Source organism: Pagrus major, chromosome 12 (assembly GCF_040436345.1).
Source record: "Pagrus major chromosome 12, Pma_NU_1.0".
Classification (NCBI taxonomy): Eukaryota; Metazoa; Chordata; class Actinopteri; order Spariformes; family Sparidae; genus Pagrus; species Pagrus major.
In genome coordinates this window covers 19,711,257-19,734,156 of record NC_133226.1, presented here as the reverse complement: position 1 = coordinate 19,734,156, position 22,900 = coordinate 19,711,257, and the positions used below count along the sequence as shown (strand labels likewise).

Sequence of the window (22,900 nt, the reverse complement as noted above, 5' to 3'; positions counted from 1 at the left end):
TGAGATTTTCTCAACATATCCACATATTTTAAATCACATCTTTCCTTTCAAATGTTTAAAATCCATCTGTAAGAATGTATCTGCCTGTCTTGCTTCTTTCCAAAGAGCTAACCTGATTTCAAAAGCAACTCATCACTGTAGTCTGATCAAGTGTATAACTTAGACCTCATAGATCATCTGAGTGTTCGATATTAACTTTTCATTCCCAGTTGCAGTCAGAAGAATAAATGCTGTATTTGAATTATAATTGTGGAGTACATCTGTGATCTTAATCCCTTAATCTGTCGTGCATAATTTATGACAAATTTCACCACATTAGCCTGCATATTTTACTTAAAACTGACCATGTGATAAGATTTGGTGTCGTATTGTGTCTGTTTTCTGTTGTCAGGCAAGTACAGCACAACATTTTATGGTGGCTAATGCTGCACAGTAATCATGAGCTGTGCTGTGAGAACAGCGACATGTAAAATCACTGGCAGAAGCTTAGGTGCAACAATAGTTCATATTCAGCCAGAAAACACCAGTTACTTCATCTAACTGTGCTGCAAATATGCATTTATGCTTTAACATATGCAGCAAGTGGGTAAATCAACTAAACTATATTAGTGGCTTTTAGAGAACAGATGCTTCACCTCTGAAAGCTGATGTTACATGGAGCGTGTTCCACATCTTTTCATACCCATTTTTGCTATGCATTTTGCGTCTGTGTTTTAGCAGGTGTCCCTGTTGTGGGGCTCAAAAGGATTTCATCTACAAAATAATTTCAGTAAATAGAAATACAAATTTGCTTATCCTGTGCAAATGCACCACACAACAGGTGTTTCAGAACCCAGGAGTCACATTGTGTTACAAACCCCTTGTGAACAGGGACAGTCTTATTCAAACACTTTCCAGATTCTGCCATGTTCAATGAATCTAGAGTTGCAACTTGGTTCCAAAATATATATTTAGTAACAACAACAATCAGTCTCGTTCTTTTAGGACATACATTTTTTTATTCCAAACAATTTAACCAAGCTTGGTTGCCAATTCCTTGGCCTTTGCCTTCTCCAGCTTGTTGATGCGGGCTGTGGATTTAGGGCCCATGATGTTGCCTCCCCAGTGACGACGGATCTGGAAAACAAAATTCAAAATGGTTAAAATAATGAATTTGTTCTTTGACATCAGCAAAGAATTGTACTCATGGCGATACTTGAATTCAAACGAATGCTCACCTCCTCATATCTGTCATTGTAGTTGGTCTTGATGGCTTCAACAAGCTTGGCAAGTGCACCTTTATCCTCACTAGAAGAGAACAAAAGCAGGTTAATACAGTGCTCACACCAATTACAGATGGAGCTACAGGGGATTATTGATTACACCATGTCAACTTAGTAAGGATAATGCAGCTAAATGCATCTTTATAAAATATTTGTTGGTTTCTACAGATCCCAACTTCACCCCCTCCTTTCAAGTTATCTTGTGAATTAGTTTGATCACAGTCATTTTATAGTGTTCACACCTGTAGGGAGGGGGAAAATGTAATCAACCTGATCAAATTGATCAAACACCCGGCTTCTAAAGTTATTCGTTGTTCTTTGGCCAATGCTCAGGGTTAAAAAGCTCAATAAAACATCAAGGCAGTTTCAGGTGAAGAAATTCAATACATCATTGCATTTAGGCCAAGTATCATGACAAACCTTGAATTGCATACATCAATATTGCATTATGTCTATTAAAAATTCAGGAAAAATTGCCCAATGGGTCCCGTAAAACAAAGTTTGACCATGGTTAGAAAGCACTGATACAGAAAAAAAAAACACTAATTACTTTAGAATAGACAACGTTTCAAATGTGAAGCTAACAACGCAAACCCTTGATTCCAAACACTCCCATTTTCACAAATGTTTTAGCCAGTAATTTGTCCTGAAACTGGCAATATCTTATACTACACTTAAGACACTATACAGCTCAGTTTGTGTGTAAACTTACGGGTTTGTCTGTGTGAAGGCGACTGAAGTGCATGTCTTTCTGTGCACCAGTCTGCCCAGTCTAGCCTTGCCCTTGACGATGCAGTATGGGACGCCCATCTTGCGGCACAGAGCTGGCAGGAAGACGACGAGCTAGAAAAGTAGGAGAAGCACAGGAGAAATGCTTTAAGTAACTCAATTTTAGCTTAAGGGAATTTCAGAGAAAACTGCTGAATCTAATAAAAAGCTAATGTCCAAAACAAGTGTGTTCAAAAACATCCGTTCCTGGTTTGTGGTCTCTGCTCAGATTTAAAAAGCTCGTATGTTTTGATCCACATAGAGGATTCAGGTGAAGAAATTCAGACATCATTGCTAGTGACCACTTTTCTAGACTGAACTTTAGTCCCAAGGCTGCAAGAATAATGCATGACAAACTTACCTCAATTGGGTCCACATCGTGGGCAATGATGACCAGCTGGGCTTTCTTGCTCTCCACCAGAGAGGTGACAGTGTTCACACCTGTTGGGAGGGGGAGAATTTAATCAACCTGATCACATTAATCAAACACCCGACCCCTAAAGTTATTTGTTTTTCTTTGGCCAATGCTCAGGGTTAAAAAGCTCAATAAAGCATCAAGGCAGTTCAGGTGAAGAAATTCAATACATCATTGCATTCAGGCCAAGTTACGGCTAAAAACTCCCAATATCTACTTTAAGTTAGACTGATTAACCAGGTGGTGTTCCACATCATTTTATAGCAATTTATACTAAACTTACCAATTACAGTCTACAATTTTTAGCTCTGTATAATTCACCTGCACGGAGGACAGGGGGCCTCTTGGTAGGGGTATCTCCCTTTCCAGCTGCCTTCTGCTCAGCGCGGGCCAGCAGCCTCTGCTTCTTCTCCTGCTTGGTCTCTGGCCTGTACTTGTGGGCCAGCTTGAACAGCTGTGTGGCTGATGAGGAACAGAACAATGCAGGTTAACTTTAACCACCCAGCAATGGCTACATGCGTGGTTTGTTGTACATCATGGCAAGTGAATGGCATTTCAAGTAACTGCATCAGTGATCTTGGTGGATGTCAGCACGGCTGTTAAGATAGCAAATATTCTTTCACATCATTTGCAACGCCACTATTCAGAACCCATTAGCCATCTTACAGCATCATACTACAGCATGCTAAAGAGCACTTAGTTCCCTTGATTCCAAAAGCGTTTGAAACTTACCCGTCTGACGGTCCAGAGCCTGGGTGAACTGGTTGATTGCAGGGGGAACCTTCAGACGCTTGTACAGAATTGAGCGCTGCCTCTGCAGGCGGATGTAACGAGGCCATTTCACAAAGCGTGTCAAATCACGCTTGGGCTGAATATCCTGGCCTGTGGAAATAAAACAACCAAACAAATGTTAAGCATCTGAAATCAAACTGAGGACAAGTCTTTTGCTCGTTGAAGTGCATCAGCGATCTTGGTGGGAAATTGTCATCAGCATTATTAAGATAGCAAATATTCTTTACATCATCTGCACTAAATGCAATCCCCAGTTCTCCCAAAACACCAGATAGGGCTACTTACCGATGCCATAGTTCTTTGGCCTCTTCTCGAACAGGGGGTTCACAACTTTTTTGGCCTCATGTTTCTTGGCCACAGAAGGGGCAGGTGCCACCTTCTTCCCCTTAGCCTTCTTTCCCTTAGGCTGTCAAGAGAAAAAAAAAGTTAGGATGCAGCAGTGGAGGTACACAATTACTTTTACATCAACACAAGAACATTTTAAAGAACAGACTTTTAACAGTGGTTGTTTAAAAGCTGTGCCTCAAACTCACAGCATCACCACAATGGAAGCCAAATGCATCCTGAATTTAGATTTTAATCTAAAAATAACCAAAATATGAAGTCACCAGTTCTTTAACACGTATGGACTAAGATCCATTGCTAAGCATGAGGGTTAGCCTCGTCTTATCTATACTCATCTCTGGATGTTGTTTTCAAAGCACACTTAATACACAGTTTGGAGAAAAGCTTGGAGTATACTTAAAAAGCATGGCAGTGAATACAGCTAGCCAAATCCCCACGTTACTCAGTGTACACTGCTGTTAGCATGCCATTCAATCTGAGTTAAAAACTATGCTTCTAGCTCTGCTGCTACCATTCAAACGTTATAATAAAAGACACTCACTTAGTGAAACTACAATGCTACTCAAAACTATACGCGTGGGCTATATTTGAGACACTGCTGCTAGCATGAATGTTAGCTTTACCATTTGTACAACCAAGCAATTCTCGGGCCCGTTCAGCTAACACTACCGGGTAAACCACCCGGATACACACGTAAGGCTACTCAACGTTACGAGCACCGTTGTACTTCCAACAGTAACATTACCACATAAAGTTACGATATAACATCTGGCTGTTCACAATCATGCGGAAAATGCAGAATAATAAAGCGCCAGTGCTCCTGAATCAAGCGTGTTCACCCACGTTAGCTTTAGCTCCTGACAGGCAGCCACAGCGCTACTCGTACCGGCTAGACTACACTCAGCTTAACCAAGTTTTACCCAAAAATACAACAACATCGACGCAAAATATCGACATTATATCCACGGCTAGGCTCTACAGAATGCATAGGTATGTTTTACAATGTAAGAATAAGCATATATACAGGGATGCAGACAGATACAACACGTAAAGTAATTCCTCAGAAGAGTCAGCTATGCACCCACCATGTCGGTTCAGGCAGAAAGGAAGACCGAGGGATTCTGGGTAGCGTAAATACCGCGAGGCTTGCGACGTGGTAACGTGGCCTCGCGTGCACCGATCTGGGGTCAGATTTCACAGCTGCTCGCTTGATCCAGCTGTGCAGTGGTAGAGATCAGGATACTGACTCAGGAACAGTGATAAAAAAGTCCATAATGATTTGTACGTCATACTCAATCAAGACACCGGGTTCAATTTTCCATCACTTATGCAAGAACTTATCTTATTTTGTTAATAATTTATTTATAAAATATTAAATAAACTTAAACTTATTATTAATAACATGTATATAATGTAAATGTTCAATTTATGGTATAAATAGCGTAGTATATATATAATATATACATATATATTATTACATGTATAATAACCTAATGAATAGGCTATATAATAGAAATATACATAATGAGTAATTGAGTCAAGGAAGTATATTATTTCATTGTTTTTGTTTTTTATTTTAAGTAAGTTTTTTAGTAGTTGTGAGGTTTAGGCAAGCTTTTTCACTTTAATCTGTAAACAATTTTCATTAACTAAATTTGTAAGATTATTTAATCTTTTAAAAGAAGAAACTATGTGTGGAATGAAACAGAGATATCTTTGGTTCTGCTGTATTGATTCTGATCATCTGTCCATGATGAGTCTATCACTGTTATAAAGCTAGACCAGTGGACTGCTTTCCAAAATCTGGTACCTACATAACCCACAATGCAATTTAGATACTGAGTGGCGTCACTGGAGCCAATTTATCAGATTACATGCAGCTCCCTCTGGAGCCACAAACATCTTTATGCTACTTTCTCACATATGCAGTAGTACTTGCCAAGACCTGTGAACACACTTTAATTCAAGTATATTTTTTCTTTTACTGACCACTTGGCCAGGCTGGTGGAATTCATCTCAAGTACAGATGGACTCGCAGTGACTACACCACATACAGCACCGGTATAACATAGAGACATAGAAGAAGAAAAGCATAACTCCAAAAGAAGCAAAACATTTAGTACAAACTCCACACATCTTCATAGACATAAGTGCAATACAAGTGCAAAAGGAAAAACATAGTGCAAACACATCACATCACATACTTAGAGAGTATGTATGTATATAATGTGTAAAATTGCCCTTTAATACATCATTTTATCAGAAAAACATGAAATTCATGTTAAAATTTGTAATCGGAAAATAAGCAACTAAAGCTGACAAATGTAATATAGTAGAAAGTACAATATCTGCCTCTGAGATGTAGTAGAAGCATGAACTTGCAGAAAATCGAAATACAAAATAGAGTACCTCAAACGTGTAGTTATGTGCAGAACTTGAATAGACATACAGTAGCCTACCTCATTAAATTCCACTGCTGATAATCCATACACAATACCCATTTCACCCCCCATGTTTAAACATAATTAAACTCCATCTTTTCCACAAAGTTCCATCATCTGGAAACAGTAATGTTTCCATACTCATTGGTATATCTGCAAATATGTTATTTATCGTAGCAGAAAATAAAGTAGCATTAGCCTCTCATTTGGAATCCATTCCAACAATGTACAGATGTGTTCATCAGTTTAAATGCTTTATTCATATTGCTCACTGCTACTTTACATTAGTTATTCCACCACTGCTTCCCTCTTTGTTTTGTTCTTGTCTTATTTCAATCAAATGTTTCTATGTCCGTATTATTATCAATCTGTCTGAGGTATCTATTACTTCTGTATGAAATTTCTCCCAGATAGCATGAATCACCCAGTCCTCACCCCTGTCTTCTGTGGTCAGTGGTGTAAAAATATTTACTTTGTATAATACTGGATAATGGCCTTATGATTCCTTCTTGTTACTCCTTCCAAACACATACTAGTGCAATATTATTGGAAAACAGCACAAGCTTTAGCACAGATTCCCTTCTGATACAAATTTCTATCCTTGTTTTATTTCCATTGTTAGAGTATACTAAATTATTTTCATTGAACAAATCTTCTAATACCTGACCATTTATACTCTGGCTTAGCCCATCCCTAATGGCTTTTCATTTAAAATATATTATACCCACGTGGCACGCTGCTGCTTTAACAATAATCTGGATCCTGTCAGTGTTTCCTCTCAGATTTTGCTTTCATCAATATATTAGGTCCAATATGAAGAATATACTTTTTGGCGCTTAAGTCCACTGGAGTGGAGATAAGAACATGATTATTGAAATCTGATAAAACAAAAATATTTCTTCTTATTTAGTTGAAAAATCTCCATTTTACATGTCTCTTTTCCTGAGAATAAAGGAATTAAAGAATGACTTTATATACTGTTATTGCAGTATTGCCAACTGCAGTGGACATTTACGTAACTCCTTTTCCAAATATATATCAAAGAAAAAAGTTATTAGGATTGTTTTTCATTTGTTTAAGAGTAAAAACAAATACTAAACAATATTATTTTGTGATTTAATAATTAATGCATGAATGGATTAGCTACAACATAAAATGCTGCTTACACGGTAATGCTATTATTTTTGCTATTTCTTTTTTTTTTAACTTATACTTGAGTCAAATTCTGAATGCAGGGCTTTCATTTGCAATTTTTCAGGAGAAGTATTGCAATTTTTCTTTACGTTAAAGCAAAAAAACAAACAAACAAAAACTAAATACTTTTCCCTCCACTGGAATGAACGTTCCTCTCACAGAGGACTCGGGGGCCCATTTAACCGACGTACAAGATTACGTAGCTTCCGTAAACAGGAATCCGTTGCTGAATAGAATGTTCTAAAATCAAGCTACTCAGCCGGCGAGTTATTTAGCTATTTGAATCACAGTTCCTAATAAATTTAAAGGTTTAAATAAATGACAAAGCACATAATTAAAACGATACAATTAATTAGAATATCTTAAAACAACGGTCTGTCAGGTTGACGTCTCCGTGTTGTCTCCTCCTCCCCGGCCCTGCGTCGTCGTGCTGTGCAGTGGACGGGAGGGGGGATGTTTGGGGATGGTGGGCCGGGGTATCGCGTCTCTTTCTTCGGCTCCTCGAAATCCTGCTAGCCTACAGTCGCCTGCCCGCATCCAGTATGGACTGTATACGAGGAGAATGAAAAATAGCGATTGTCACCGTGGCAGCTGCTTCTGTTGGTAAATACGATTCATTCATAAATGCTGTTGTCATCTAGGTGATTTCTGAGCTTTCGTTGGTAAACATAAGGCCTCTCACTTTGCAGGTCTGTTCAGTTTCTGTGGGTAATTGTGAGAAAATGGCCTTACTATACTGTTAATGTTTCCGTTATAAGTCATAGACGAGGTGTGGGGGGATTTCTGTGGGAGCCGATCGTGTTGTTGTGTTGAGATGATCAAGCTAGCTTTAGCTACAACATCTGAATCACCACAGTTTTGTTATTACTGCCCTGTCAAATTAGCAGACGTCCCCCTGAAGAGAGTGAGTAGCTATGGCCGAACAAGACACTTGTCCTCACCTGGACTGCATAGGAGAGGTCACCAAGGAGGACCTCCTCCAGAAATCCAAGGTGGGTTTTCACTCATTCACTGTAGATGTTTTGCACAATGTCAAAGATGCCCAGTCCAGGTCATTGTCTCTGTGTGTGCTTGGCCTCACATCTCTTAAGGCTGTTGTTCTTGAAGCTCTGTCGTGTTGTTCTGTTTATTGTACGTAATATTTTATCTTTTTCCTTTCTATTTTATACTACTGATGTTCTCCTCTTCCTGCTGCAGGGAACTTGCCAGTCCTGTGGAGCAGGGGGCCCAAACCTGTGGGCCTGTCTGCAGGTAAGGTCGGGACTCGAATGCTTTTTGAAGATGTTTTAAATTTGTGCCTTTTTTAAGTTTAATTTCTGGTTTAGCTTGTGAACCTTGTCATTGTAAATGATGACCACTGCAAGTGTGACTACCACTGCGCTAATCGTACACCATTTCAGATAAGAAGGCCAGGTGAATGCTTAATAATTAATGATGATGTAGGGCATAAATGTGATTATAAATGCAGTAGCTCTCAAGCTCACACAGGCGAGCAAATACACAATATGTGCACTTACAGCTACTCACTTTTTGACGTTCTAGCATTAATTTATAGATTAACCCTCAAAGAACTTGAAGATATCTTTGGGTGCCTGACTCCTGAATTTATTTTGTTTTTCCTATCCTGTCCTAGCAGTCAGCATCAAGTGCCGTATATCATTTAATTCAGAGAAACCTTTAGTTTCAATCTGGCTCATTTAAAGTACCAATTTTACATTTGCTTTATCTGAGAATGGATGAATTTATCAGACTTAAAAAAATTCTGGTCAAAATTTGTATGAGACCTGAAAACCTCTAAAGCCCAGAAACTCCACTTAACATGAGATTTTAAAGCATGTGCATAGGATTAGTGGTTCAAAAGTAATTAAACATTTTAAAACAATAGCTCATTTTAGCTGCTGGCGGCTCTCTAGGTCTCTGAGGGTTAATTCAGTTCTCACAGATAGACAGGTACATATTGTGACTTAATGTATTTGCAAGATAAAGAGGATTCATGAGCTGATACAGTGTTTCTGCTCTGTAGAATGACTGCCCATATGTTGGCTGTGGAGAGTCCTTCTCTGATCACAGCACCCTGCACGCACAGGTAAAAACCCTCTCACACGAAATGTAACACTTTTTGTTTATCTCTTCAATGGATGGTTATGAGGAGGAAAATATCAAATTGATTTAAAACACAGTCCCTTGAATGATTGTTTCCTTTAGGCTAAGAAGCACAACCTGACTGTGAACCTGACGACGTTCAGGATCTGGTGTTATGTGTGTGAGCGGGAGGTGTTTTTGGAGCACAGGCCTTCGCTGGTCCCTTTGCCTGCTGCTCCTCACCACTGTAAAGCCACAGAGCAGGTATGACTTGGTCACTTCATCTGTTTGATGGATTTAAATGCGATGCTATTTCAAATTGCCACACAACCTTTTTGTTACTCATCTTGATATTTTTTAGTATCCGTTAATCATTTTCACAGGAAGCAGTTCCTCAGCCAGTGGGTCACCCACTGAAAGCCGTACCAATTGCTGTAGCAGAAGAAGAGGGTTCAGAGTCTGAGGAGGATGAGCTGAAACCCAGAGGTACACCACGTCTGCATTTCTCCTCCTTAGCAACAGAACAGTTGGTGTGCCTCAAATCAGCCTCGTTAGTGGTGGTTAAGGTATTAATTGGGCAAAAATGTTAATAAAAAAGCAAAAAAATATATTTTCTCATAGTAATAGTGCTCATGATATTTCTTTGCTCATATCTGCCATTTTGATAGATATAATTGCTTTCAATCCTATAAATAGTTACTGGGCCTGTGTCTTTAAATCCAGACTAGCACTGACAGTTAACCCTTGATGGTGTCCTCTGCATTCGACTTGTTCTAAAAATATGAGTTCATATCTAAATTGCTTATTTTGAAACCCTCTGGGAATACAACAATAAACTGTACGGCTCCTGTTCTCCGGTTATTTTTAGGCTTGACAGGAATGAAAAATATCGGAAACTCCTGCTACATGAATGCAGCTCTTCAAGCCCTGTCCAACTGGTGAGGTCACTTCCTCTCATTACATTCGGTCCAATACCGGGGAGGTGTCTCTTTATGATAAGTATATGAGTTCATTTTCCATTAGTTAAACAGTTGTGTTGATGGGATTTCCCTCTCTTTCCTCACCAGCCCTCCTCTTACTCAGTTCTTCATTGACTGCAGTGGATTGGTCCGGACTGATAAGAAGCCCGCTCTCTGTAAGAGTTACCAGAAACTCATCTCAGAGCTCTGGCATAAAAAACGGTAATAAACACATAAAGCAGCTATATATTTTCTATAAAAAATAGACTTTTATATACTAATGAATCATTAGACTAATTGTCATGCCTGCTCCTCTCCAGGCCCAGCTATGTCGTCCCTACTAGTCTGTCTCATGGCATCAAACTAGTCAACCCCATGTTTCGTGGTTACGCTCAGCAGGTAGGGGCAAGCACCCAGCAGGTAACTACAGTACACCTGGCATCACTCAACAGCCTGACACTGTCTTGTGAACTGCTGTGTATATTTGTTCTCACGCATTCCCTAAAAATGACTTTTATCCTTGCTAATGACAGCTACATTTGTTAAAAATAACTGAAGATTTGGCTTGAGTTGTTTACTTGTTTTAGGGGATATTTCAGTTTTGGGGGAATTAGGACGCCCCATAGAGGTGACTGCGTAATACAGCACAGATCTTCTGAGTTTGACCAGTCCCTTCTCTCTGTGAGAGCGATCAATTTTTTAAACTCAGTACCAAGTTATGTAAGAGAGTGCTTCACAGATTTTAAATTTAGGATAAATCATGTCAAAATCAGCCCAATCATGTACTCATCACGCTTAATCACAAACACTTAATGTCATGAAATCTGGCTGTTATTGTTGTAGTGTTTTAATGTTTTGGAGTCTTGTTGTTGTTGTTCTGTAGTGATTATGTATTGACTTGTAACTGTGTTTTTTAATACTATAGTGTTAATTTTCTCAACAGAGATCATAGCTCTGTCTCCTGCCCAAGGAGCTGTGCACTGTCCCTGTCAAATTACCAAGCAAAAATAGATACATTCCTTTGATAATCAAGATGTTATAAACTACAAAGTGTACTTTTGTTAGTCCAGCCAAACCTATTTGATAGGTTTCATAATGTATTTTTCTTAAAGGACTAGTTTGACATTTTCATAAAAGCCCTTTTTGGCTTTCTTGCAGAGAAGCAGTTAGCTTAGCTTAGCCTAAAGACTGGAAGCAGAATACAGTTTCAGTTAATACAGGAAGTATATTTCCCAAAATGCCAAACTACTCCTTTAACTTTGGAGAGGGTACTTGTGCCAATAGACATCCAGTACTCAGAATAAGAGGAAAAGAGGCTAAATTCATATCTTAACATACCCTCCAACTGTATGCAGAAACATTAAAAGCTCATCTGTGACTTTATCCGACTCCGGTGAAGCAAGAAACACTGAATTATCCCTTTAAGATACACAAACAAATAAACAACTTAAATCAAACCACTGAGGCAAATTTGAATTTTAAATTTGAGTTTCTCTGATTGTGATTCTTTGTAAAAAAAAAAAAAATTTATCTATGAAATCCATTTTAAAAATGTTACATGTTTGATTCAGGCTCAGTGCATGTTTGATTGGAAGTGTCTGGTTTAGTTTGATTGTGATTGCCAAGGAAAAGTGTTCAGCCTTTTTAAATGAGAATGAGTTTTGCCTGAAGCCCACTGACTGTGGTTTGGATGACTAGTGCATAGGTTCTCCTTGTACTACAATTTGCTAATGTACAAAATGCTTTTTGTTGCAAACAAGACCATCACTCACACATTTCCCTTCCTGTGTTTAGCTTTACAGACATTTATTTGTTGCTCCCTTCTGCAAAACTCTGTGTATGAAACCGCACTCTTTCATCTTCCTCCTGACTGAATGCAATGTACTTTTCTACAGGACACTCAGGAGTTCCTGCGCTGTCTGATGGACCAGCTACACGAAGAGCTGAAGGAGCCTCTGACAGAGTGCAACATGAGTGGGGAGGGAAGTGACGGAGAGGAGATAAGAGACGGTGACCGCTCCCCGTCCGAGGACGAATTCCTGTCCTGCGATTCCGGCTCCAGCAGTGACAGGGGGGAGGGAGGAGGAGCAGGCGAAGGCGAGCTGCTCCTGCAGGATGAGTGTGACGGGGTCAGATCACCGGCAGGAGGGGTGGTGGCGGTCAGCACCGGCGCGGTGATCTCGGAGAAGGAGAGGCTGAAGGAAAGGAGGGTGTCTGGCTCACCTCTACGTGGAGGCTCCCAGGAGATGGATGAGGATGCTGATGTGGATACAGCCGCTGAGGAGGGGGCCCCTGAGAGGCCAGAGGAAGAGGAGGTAACACCAACCACAAACACTGAGGTCCAAAGCCAAGAAGACAACCAGTTATCTGACACTGGGCAAGGTCAAACTCAGAGCAACAACACCTCAGGTATAAGGCCAGCAGGAGTGTCAAAGTTGGTATTTCTCAGCGAATGTATCATTTGTCTCTAAACTGTTAATTTTCATGCATCCAACATTGTGTTTTCCAGAGCCAGACAATGAAGCGTCAATGACCCAGCCCCAGTCCACTCCCTGCAGTCCCGTGCGAACCCTTCAGGAGCTTCATCCCAAACTGTCGTCCAGTCCTCCTCGCTCGAGCCCCCTCCGCTCTGCAGGACCTGCATACTCTTTAAAAAAAGGTAATCAAAAAGTCTGTGGTTCAATAGATAAGATGTTTCGCTGCTTATTCAAAACCATTTATAATTTTTTCTAAGTCCAGAGGAGTTCCAGTAATTGAAACCTCAGCCTTGGATATGTACACCAGAATGTCACATGAGAGTTGTTACAGCTGCCATGAGAGACTTGTTAGAGTGACGGTGCCTTCTGAATTTGATGTGAATTTGATGAATTCATTGAGGGTTTCCCAGCTTTTACACATACAGCCGACCTCTTTTTCACCTTTTCACAGGTTTGTATTCCTCCAGATTAACATGTTAACATGCAAAATACCTCATTGTTTTTTTTGTTTTAATCCTATTCCTTTCAGAATCACCAGCACCATATGGAATGGAATTTTCTTTTTTTCCTTCTTTATTTAAAAAAAACAAAAAACTTTTGGTGTTTGTTGTCGGTTCCAGTGACACCTAACTTTTGCTGATGTGGATGGGGGAGTCAAACAGGGGATACTAATCTGTGTGGGTGGATTATTAGTACATCTCCATTTCAAAGGGGTACCCTTCGAGGTGATACTGTGTCATCTGCTCCCTGTATTTTCCTGGGGAGCAGTGCTGCCAGCTAAAGGTGTTGATGATTGCCTGAAGGTGCCTTGTTAGTCTACATCAAACAACATCATAAATATTACGTTTGTCCTCATATATCCTCCATGCTGTCATGAATCTTGTAGCTCAGCTGCTGCTTGGTGCCAGGAAGAAGAAACAGTCTCACTATCGCAGTGTGATCTCTGACATCTTCGACGGCTCGATCCTCAGTCTGGTCCAGTGTTTAACCTGTGACAGGGTAAGATGTGCTTCATGTGTTTGAACACCAGAGGGTGCTTCATATTAAGAAAAACACAGAAACCAGTATGTTTTCAAAATAATATTGTGTTTTTTTGTTTTAAGTAAAATTAAGATGCAAGTACGGCCTCTTGATGTGTGCCATTTCTTTTAGATTAGAATGAATAAGTGCTGTATCGTAGGCAACTGGACGTTTCACCTCTCGTCTTCAGGAAACTGGGTTCAGTCCAGCCCAGTCGCCTACGATACAGCACTTAGAATTACTATGACCTGGATGACTGAGAACCTTCATCAACATTAGAATGAATAATTTATTGCACAATTCACATTTAAAACACTTATTAGTTGGTTTGTATTTTAATTTGTATTGTTCACATCTGCTTGTTTTTCTTTGGATGTGAAATCATTTAGTCTAATCCAAAATTACATATCCACCACACATTGATTTGTTCAGTTAAGCATTTATTTCTTGGAGAAGAAATAATGTTTAAAGCTCTTCTCTTACTGATAGAGTCATTCTGTACGAATTAAATCAATTCTCTGAATGTGTGACAGGTCTCTACCACAGTGGAAACCTTCCAAGACTTGTCCCTACCTATTCCCGGTAAAGAGGACTTGGCAAAGCTCCACTCCTCCATACACCAGAACCTTCCAGTCAAGACAGGTGTGTGTCCTGACACGTACAACTCGCAGGGATGGATTTCCTACATCATGGACTCAATACGCCGGTGAGTGGAACACGTTTCACAGTCAGAGGGGAGGAAGAACCTGAATTCAGTAGAATCCTAATTGTGCACGTACATGTTGATGTAATTGATATGTCATAATGAGAGAGAGGCTGTTTCGCTATGACTTTGTATTTAGATGCAAGCCGAGATTACACTCACAGCGAGGCTTCCAAGAAAAGTCTTAGGTATAAATTTGAATGATTTACAGTAGATGAAAATGTTCGTGACTGTGGAGGCCTCAGGAGATGCAGGTGGAGGCATGTAGGCAGAGGGCTTCACCAGATCTGTCAGGGCAATATATGCATCCTTTGTTTGTTTGCTGTACCTCCCGTGGAGTTGGAAAATGAAAACCATCATGTGAGATGATCTTGTGTGCTGTCAACCTGATGTGGAAGGATATTCTTCTTGACTTATGTTGTGAGGTTGATGCATGCCAGCACATTGCCAGTCACAGGAAGTAGAGCGATACCACAGCTGATTCTCTTTCACAATTAATCACCTTAATTTAAATATATAGTATATAGTGACTTATTTCAGTCTTTCCATTGTTGGGTGTTTGTTTCCAACTACTAAACCTGCACCATGAAATGATGAAGCCTCCCGGTTAGACTTCTGCCCTTACAGAAAATCCAGGCATTCAAAAGCAGAACAAACATTTTATTTTGTTTTTCATGCTTTAAAGCTGATAAAGACTTTGTGTGGTTCAGGCACTGAGAGGGGCCTTGACGACGTCTGGGAATCAGTCCAGGACTGATGGGTTGGAGAGATTATGTAGACTGATGAGAGCTCTCAAGTGCTCGATCCAGAGCTCCAGATAAGGATTTAAGTGCTGAGCCACCAAATCACCAAACAGCAGTGAGGTTGCATTTTTAAGGACTGTAGAGAAGTTTCAGGATTGGAGTAGAGAGAGTGGTATTGTCTGTCAGCAAACATTTCCTGAGATATTATCTGTTTGACATAAATGTAGGATCACTGCCAAGTGCATTTGCATCATCTGGATTTCTCATCTTAGATGTAAGGACAGAGGTGCAGAGACACGACTTGGCATGCTTGGCATGATTTGCCTTCCAGCTGTTTCAAAACATTTGAAAGCTCCGTCATAATAACAGTGCCAGTGCCTTTGTTCGGTGATTCTTGTGGATTTAATTTAATGTTGTTGGATTTAATTTATCCTAATAATCTATATATATATAAAGGATAAATGTATATAATATATCCTCTGCACAACACCTCTATGCAGAAGCATAGTTTAGCACTTATTCTCAAGGCAAGTCAGCGTCCGTTTGACGCAGCTAGTTCTTTGCTGTGCGTTTGGTGTATCTGATTCTTACCTGTGCTAATCTCAGCAAGTGATGTGAATGAGAAACATTGTGAATTAGACAATTGTCACCCTTATCTGTAGCTCTCTCAGGTCTGAAGAGCTTTATAGAGTCCTAAAATCAGGTGTATTTAGGCTGAAAGCTGCCCTTCCAACATACTTCCATCAAAGACCCTGTCAGGAGCTATTATCGCTCCAGGCTAGAGATGTTCCAATAATATTGTTTCCTCCCCAATACCGATTCTGATACCTGGGCTTTGGGTATCGGCCTGTGTTGGCTTTTAGAGCAGCGAAGAATAATTGATTTCCAGTGTGTAACATTAAGCAGAGCTAACCGAGTTAACTGGGAAGTACCAGGGTACCGTTTATAAAGTATATTGTATCGGATTGGTGCATAGACTCACGTACTCTCTGATACCTATACCTGCATTTTTCAGCAGTATCGCCTGCATTTCCGATACTGGTATCGGAATCGGAACAACTCTACTCCAGGCAGCAGTGCTTTTGGTGCTGCTTCATTTAATCATACAAGTTGCTGACCCTCTGACCTTATAAAGCAGACTATAAATGGCCCTGTTGCTGCATGTGGTTGTAATGGTTGTGTCTCTTTGTGTTGTGCCTCTGAACAGATTCGTAGTCTCGTGTATCCCCACTTGGTTTTGGGGGCCCATGGTAACCTTAGAGGACTGCCTCGCTGCCTTCTTTGCCGCAGATGAACTCAAAGGTGAACAGCATGACACTGTGGTATTCTACTGTAACAGTCTGGTGTAGATGAGAATACTTCTGTCAGAATTTACATTTATTTTCATTGTTTCATTGTTTTCCCAGGGGACAACATGTACAGCTGTGAGAGATGTAAAAAGTGAGTATGTGTAGGAAATCCAGGTGGAGACAAAGGATATTTTCCATATAGATCTATTCACACAGTGTTTTGTTGCCTACAGGTTGAGAAATGGTGTCAAATATTGCAAAGTGCTTAGACTTCCAGAGGTAAACCCCTTCTTATATGATTTCCTTCTTGCTTCAGATAACAATGTTTGCTTGTGGTTTGCATCACAAAGTGTTTTTCGTGCAGATTCTGTGCATTCACCTGAAACGCTTCCGGCATGAAGTCATGTATTCGTTCAAGATCAGCAGCCACGTATCCTTCCCATTGGAGGGCCTGGACATGCGACCTTTCCTGGCTAAAGAGAGTCCATCCCAAGTCACCACTTATGATCTGCTGTCAGTCATTTGTCATCACGGCACGGCAGGAAGTATGAGATAACTTAATTTCCTTCAGATAAGAGCATTTCTGATGTTTTTTTGCAATTAAACTATTCCAGGAAGCAAGAACACATAAACATGTTTTCATCTTTACCAGTCCCCTTTCTTTCTCAACACTTCCCTCTTCTCTTCCACTGTCTATGATGCTGCAGGTGGGCACTACATAGCTTACTGTCAGAATGTGATCAATGGCCAGTGGTATGAGTTTGACGACCAGTATGTCACAGAAGTCCACGAGACGGTGGTACAGAATGCAGAGGCTTATGTGTTGTTCTACAGGTAAGCATTTGAAGCCCGAGTAACGTTGAATCTGTGCTGATAAAATCAGAATGTTGTTACTGACTGTGCTTTTCTTGGGGCCGTGCAGGAAAAGTAGTGAGGAGTCGGTGAGAGAGAGGCAGAAGGTGGTGGCTCTGGCCAATATGAAGGAGCCCAGCCTGCTGCAGTTTTACATCTCCAGAGAATGGCTGAACAAGTTCAACACCTTCGCCGAACCGGGCCCCATCAGCAACCACACGTTTCTATGTCAGCACGGAGGTGTGTGTCTGAAACGATTGGATCACACTGAGAAAACATAAACAGTATATCAGGTCTATTAAACTACTTTTTAGAAGAGCCAGATTTAAATGAAAAAACAAAACAAAAAAAATGGATGAATGGGCCGGACATTTATATTTCCTATGTCTGACAAGGAACCTGAAAAACAAGGAAGGGTTATTACATCACTGAATCTTGCTTTGGTGCCAGACCGTGGTGACAGCTGTATTGAAGTTTATACGAGACGCATGGGGAAACACACTAAAACCCAACATATCTACATCATTTAACTTCTGATGAAGAAATGCACACACAAAAACACAATTCAGAGAGTAGGTTAATGACATGGTGGGTTTACTCCATGCATCTCCCATAGACAATGCACTTTTGATTTTGTCCGCAGTAAAATGATCAAAGGGCCAGAATAAGGTTGTTAGCAGGCCACATCCGGCCCACAGGCCACATCCGGCCCACAAGCCACTGCTTGAGCTTCCTTAAAGGGAACATTTTACAAATAAGTTTTTAGTCATGAGGATAACTGATCAGCCTGTCAAATTCTATATTTGCTTTAGAGGAGCTTTGTCAAGTCTGAGAAACTCCGATGATGTCATCTGGCTTACAAATCTCTAACAGAAGGCATGTGTAACTAAAAAGCAGGTTTCGGCAAGTTGTTTGAAAATCATCACATATTACTAATTGAAAGAGTTATTCCCTGGCGTGACATTAGTTTCTTTGCTCCCAGCTCCATGAAAAGGTAACTTTTAAACAACTCTAAAGCCTCCTCGCCCACACATGACATATTCTGCATTTGATATGTGTAGAAATAAAAAAACAACATGTGTTTTAACAAGCAGCCCGCCCACTATTGGGGTATTTACCGATGATCAATTGCTGACTCACTGTTACGTGAGTACCGATAAACGTTTTTAGTTTTGGTATTTTTAAACTGACCTACGAATCATATTGGATTGTCTGGAACTGGTTTGCCAGAGAGTTCTCAGTAGCAATCAATGATAACTTCTTCAAACACTAAAATAACTAAAAATAAATGGGGTTCCTCAGGGATCGATTTTAGGCCCACTACTTTTTAATTTATATGCTATATGTTACCTCTTATTGGTTTCATCAAGAGAAATTACATCTCTTTCCATCAATGTGCTGATGACACACAGCTTTATGTGGCCATGTCTCCTGATGACACTGGATTAGTGCTTTATTTTAATGTATTTTAGATATATTAAATGTTTGGATCTCACAAAATCTGTTTATTTTGAGTCCTGTAATGTTATGGAAGAGAAATTATCTCTTGAGTTCCAGGCTACACCCTGGCAAACAATCACACAGATAAAACAAAGTTGCATATTATCTGTAGGAAGTTGATGATGCTGTCGATCAGTATCAATCATGCTTTTTTTTCATGCTTTTCATCTTAGGGTTTCAAAGCTGTGTTAGATCAAATCAACACATTTAGCTCACTTGTCTAAAACCTGTTGCTACCATCTCTACACAGACTGCATTATTCAGCAGAGTTGCATCTGTAACATGTTCGAGGACAGTGCTGTGAGGAGATTAATGGCCTCTCCAGATGTGTCAGCTCTTAAAATGATTAATACTTTCTCCCAAGCCAAAGAACAAAGCTGTATCATTACCACAGAGTTTCACACGATGATATATTTCTCTTTGTCTGGATGTTTCTTTTGGATTTGTATGATAGTTGGCTGGTTTACATGACTAAATGAGAAAAACATGTTCAAGAGGACAGCAGGTGGGGTGGGGGGTTTTGTGTAGGTGGAGAAAAGAATCTTCTGTTGTTCTTGGAATTGTTACCGGTCTCCAGTTCAGGCAGGAGAAGGTCGTGTATTTCTAATGTAACTTAAACATATTTTATCTCTGTACAGGGATCCCTCCTAATAAATACCACTACATTGATGACCTGGTGGTGATTGTTCCCCAAAATGTGTGGGAGTACCTTTACAACAGGTAAATATGCATCATGAATGAAAATGTTCAACGTAAGAGGAAACTCAAAACCAAACTGAGTTCAGCACATCCTTATCTGGACAGTGCTGTTATTGCCCCCCATCTTGCTCTTCCATTATTTTCTATTGTCTGAAATTGGCATTATTGTTTTAAATGCATCATTTAAGACTTTACTTTTGGTTTTATTGCCTTTTATTTCATGGATTAAAATAGAGAGCTATGTAAGATTGTAAGATATACAATATGAGTGCTGGGAACCAAAAACCAAAAAATCAAGCAAAATATCAACCTTTGAATTACAAGTTGGCTAATGGTGTGATTTTTTTGTTGGCTTTGATACAGTGGAGCATTTAACAGCTAACGAGCCAGATAGCTCTGTCAGGAATTGGGGTAGACAAAAATAGATCTAAAAGAAGAGTGAATATTGGACAGAAATGGGACTCAAAATGCATGTTAATGTTGAGAGACAAATATTTACTTACACATTTGCTATGTGCCCAAAAATGCAGTCAACGTAGCCTCTGCAGGGTCCTGTGCTTTTTTTCAATTATGTTGCCAATGCGCCTACTAAAGTAAGAGCATAGTCAATGTTAAAAACTATAAATTAATAATTAATGTGAAAATTGTTAAAAAACAATTAATTACATTTTGATTCTGACTTTCTTCTTCTGATCGGCAGAGTGTTTTGAAAAGCAGCATTCTCTGCACACTGAACATATGCAGCTCTATGATAAAGTTATAAAAGAAGAATGTATTTGAATTCATCCGATAGCAAAACCTTTTAAGCCCTCAGCTGACTGAAGGATTTGCATTTGAATGCAAATGTTCACATTTGTTTGCGTCTGTCTGTCCTTGTATCTTTTAAGTGCCTTTCTGTTAAATGTTGGTGTTTTTTCCTCAGTTTTGGAGGCGGCCCAGCAGTGAACCACCTGTATATGTGCGCCATCTGCCAGGTGGAGATTGAAGCTCTGGCTAAACGCAGAAAAATGGAAATAGACACTTTCATCAAGGTACTAGCCTTTAATCTGGAAGAATTTTACATCTTTATGCTTCGTGTTGGATGTTGAATGAGCGGTTGTCTCTTGTCTGTAGCTGAACAAAGAGTTTCAGGCAGAGGAGGCTCCGACTGTGATCCTGTGCATCAGCATGCAGTGGTTCAGAGAGTGGGAGAGCTTTGTGAAGGGCAAAGACAATGGTATGGCCTCACAGTTAGAGAAATACAGAAATGCATTGAAGTTGCATCTTAAAATATTTTTGATAACTTGTTTTCTCAGAGCCTCCTGGCCCCATCGACAACAGTAAAATAGGTGTCATGAAAGGAGGACACATACAGCTCAAGCAAGGTAAACCGCAGCACTGGTTGAAATGGGTGTAAAGTGGAATTCAGATGGTCGATAATGTTTTTTTTTTTCATGTGTGTTTCTCCCCTCAAGGTGCAGACTATGGTCAGATCTCAGAGGAGACATGGCAGTACTTGCTAGGTATATATGGTGGAGGCCCTGAAATCGCAGTGAGACAGACGGTGGCCCCGGCTGACCCTGACAGCCTTCACGGAGAGAGGAAGATCGAGGCAGAAACCAGAGCGCTTTGAGATAAAGAGAGGTTGGAATGTTTATTTATTGGAAAACACTAACATTCCTCCTACACAGCCTTACATACAATCAGGAGTTTGAATTTACTTTGGGTAATGTGTAACAATTTACTGAAAGCTGCAGTTGTGGAGCTTGTAGCCATTCTTGGAAAAAACATCTTCTCCACCCACATGACTTCATGAATTCCTTCTGGCCTGCAGAGATTAAGAAATCTGCACATGTGGCCGAGAATAATGGAGGCAACTCATCCAGCTAATAAACATCTGTGAACCAAATCTTTTTGAGTTTTGGTCCCACTAAATGTCTGTTTGATTTAAAACTTGTTTTTTCACCTTTCCTTATCTCCAGGTCCTCTGATTCCACTTTTCCACCCCTGCTCTCACAGGAAGCTGCGGAATTTGCACCTTGGTGAAGAAGCCCGCGCCGTGAGCACTTTGTAAATGTAGCAACGCATTATTCTGAAGCTGTGTGGCAGGAGGGTGAAACGGTACCTAAATATCGCGTAGTCTATTTATTGGATAAGTCTGATCCTCTAATGTTAAGGTGTACAAAATAAGGCGTCATGTCACATCTCTGGAGCTGTTTTTGGTAGTGTTTCAGTGGCTGCTGTAGTGACTAGGTGTCATATACTGCTAAACTGGCGTCATAAGCCAGTTTGCTGAGGTGGAAAACAGAAGTACAGTGTGATGTTTGGTTTGAGGACTTCTCTTCTTCAGTGGAAGCAACAACCAAGAGACATTATGAAGCTTTTTGTTGTTTGCCTGTTTACTAGTTACATAGCAACAAGTTCAGACATCAAGTGACAGATACAGCATAATTCTTACTCTTGCACCTTCAACCTTAAACACACAGTATAACTGAGCCCTCAGGAATGGAAGTCTTTTGTTTGTTTAAGTCAGTGAAATTATCAGATTAAAGGGGACTTTTTTATTTTTAAACCTGGGTCCTATATTTACATGTTCGGATGTGTAAATGATTCATACTTCCTAAAAGTTTTGGAATCGGTCCAGCAGAGCGCCTTAGCTGGCAGCTGCCACACGGCTACAATGGCTGCAATGTAATCCATTGGGGCAACTCCAACTGTCAAAGTTACTTCCACTAGAAGTGTTTGTGTTTGCTACTGACAGGCTTAGGTTGTTATTCTAAGTGTCTAACAACATTAAGGCAACAATTCCCATGACTTTGGAAATAAACTATTTCTGGCTGTCCCTCTAAGTTAGCGCCAAACTCCTCTCTCTAACTTGCTGACTTGCGTTTCCACGGTCGTCTTCCTCAAACAACTCAGTGAGACTTCTCATTGAATAGGACTTGTGCTTTGACTTTGACAGTTGGAGTTGCCTCAAAGGATTACATTGCAGTCATGAGACGGCTACCAGTAGAGACGATCTACTGGACCGATTCCAAAAGTTCTGGTAAGTATGAACCATTTACACACTAGAACATGTAAATATAGGGCCCAGGGTTAAAAATACCAGAATTCCCCTTTAAGGAACTTGAGGAAAAAACACCACAGCAGGTTTATTTAGAACCACAAAACATGCATGTGTTTTAAAGACCATTTGGGTAATCTATATTTGAAAAAAGCTTCAAGATGCATGTAACTGCAACTTCTTTATTTGGACCTGTAACTGACAGGATGATGTGAGTTGGTGTGCACAAACGGACACCTTTAAATGCACAAAATGATGGAAATATTGAGTCCCTCCTTTCTACAACCATCCATAAATAAGCATATAGATATATGGC

At 40.1% G+C, this 22,900-nt stretch overlaps 2 protein-coding genes and 5 non-coding genes across 10 annotated transcripts; 1 reads left to right on the top strand and 6 right to left on the bottom strand.

Annotated features, from left to right (window-relative positions):
• Window positions 1–975: 975 nt before the first annotated feature.
• Window positions 976–4,685, bottom strand: rpl7a (ribosomal protein L7a). Of its 2 annotated transcripts, none has more exons than XM_073478634.1 (8): window positions 4,668–4,685; window positions 3,523–3,643; window positions 3,178–3,327; window positions 2,767–2,907; window positions 2,392–2,471; window positions 1,975–2,105; window positions 1,218–1,287; window positions 976–1,116 (listed from the first exon to the last, which is right to left on the bottom strand). In XM_073478634.1, exons 1-8 carry the CDS (start codon window positions 4,668–4,670, stop codon window positions 1,012–1,014), a joined length of 801 nt encoding a protein of 266 aa, XP_073334735.1. In that variant the 5' UTR covers window positions 4,671–4,685; the 3' UTR covers window positions 976–1,011. The 2 variants fall into 2 exon arrangements, with proteins under 2 accessions (XP_073334735.1, XP_073334736.1); XM_073478635.1 differs by lacking the exon at window positions 4,668–4,685 and adding an exon at window positions 4,206–4,223.
• On the bottom strand, window positions 1,587–1,659 carry LOC141006521 (small nucleolar RNA SNORD36). The gene has a single exon (XR_012179933.1). It is a non-coding gene; the product is annotated as a small nucleolar RNA SNORD36 (small nucleolar RNA).
• On the bottom strand, window positions 2,251–2,327 carry LOC141006522 (small nucleolar RNA SNORD36). Its single transcript, XR_012179934.1, has one exon. It is a non-coding gene; the product is annotated as a small nucleolar RNA SNORD36 (small nucleolar RNA).
• Window positions 2,554–2,625, bottom strand: LOC141006523 (small nucleolar RNA SNORD36). The gene has a single exon (XR_012179935.1). It is a non-coding gene; the product is annotated as a small nucleolar RNA SNORD36 (small nucleolar RNA).
• On the bottom strand, window positions 3,010–3,078 carry LOC141006513 (small nucleolar RNA SNORD24). Its single transcript, XR_012179926.1, has one exon. It is a non-coding gene; the product is annotated as a small nucleolar RNA SNORD24 (small nucleolar RNA).
• LOC141006512 (small nucleolar RNA SNORD24) lies at window positions 3,403–3,474 on the bottom strand. The gene has a single exon (XR_012179925.1). It is a non-coding gene; the product is annotated as a small nucleolar RNA SNORD24 (small nucleolar RNA).
• Window positions 4,686–7,590: 2,905 nt separating the features above from the next.
• On the top strand, window positions 7,591–22,163 carry usp20 (ubiquitin specific peptidase 20). Of its 3 annotated transcripts, none has more exons than XM_073478631.1 (25): window positions 7,591–7,820; window positions 8,105–8,209; window positions 8,415–8,468; window positions 9,241–9,303; window positions 9,423–9,563; window positions 9,683–9,785; window positions 10,168–10,237; window positions 10,367–10,480; window positions 10,579–10,678; window positions 12,154–12,667; window positions 12,768–12,917; window positions 13,622–13,734; window positions 14,289–14,461; window positions 16,409–16,503; window positions 16,608–16,641; window positions 16,724–16,769; window positions 16,855–17,035; window positions 17,198–17,324; window positions 17,413–17,582; window positions 19,481–19,562; window positions 20,464–20,572; window positions 20,655–20,757; window positions 20,837–20,905; window positions 20,996–21,164; window positions 21,503–22,163. In XM_073478631.1, the coding sequence occupies exons 2-24, from the start codon at window positions 8,132–8,134 to the stop codon at window positions 21,151–21,153; spliced, it is 2,847 nt and encodes a 948-aa protein (XP_073334732.1). In that variant the 5' UTR covers window positions 7,591–7,820; window positions 8,105–8,131; the 3' UTR covers window positions 21,154–21,164; window positions 21,503–22,163. The 3 variants fall into 3 exon arrangements, with proteins under 3 accessions (XP_073334732.1, XP_073334733.1, XP_073334731.1); XM_073478632.1 differs by having other exon boundaries at window positions 8,102–8,209; window positions 10,579–10,657; XM_073478630.1 differs by having other exon boundaries at window positions 8,102–8,209.
• The last annotated feature ends 737 nt before the right edge of the window (window positions 22,164–22,900 follow it).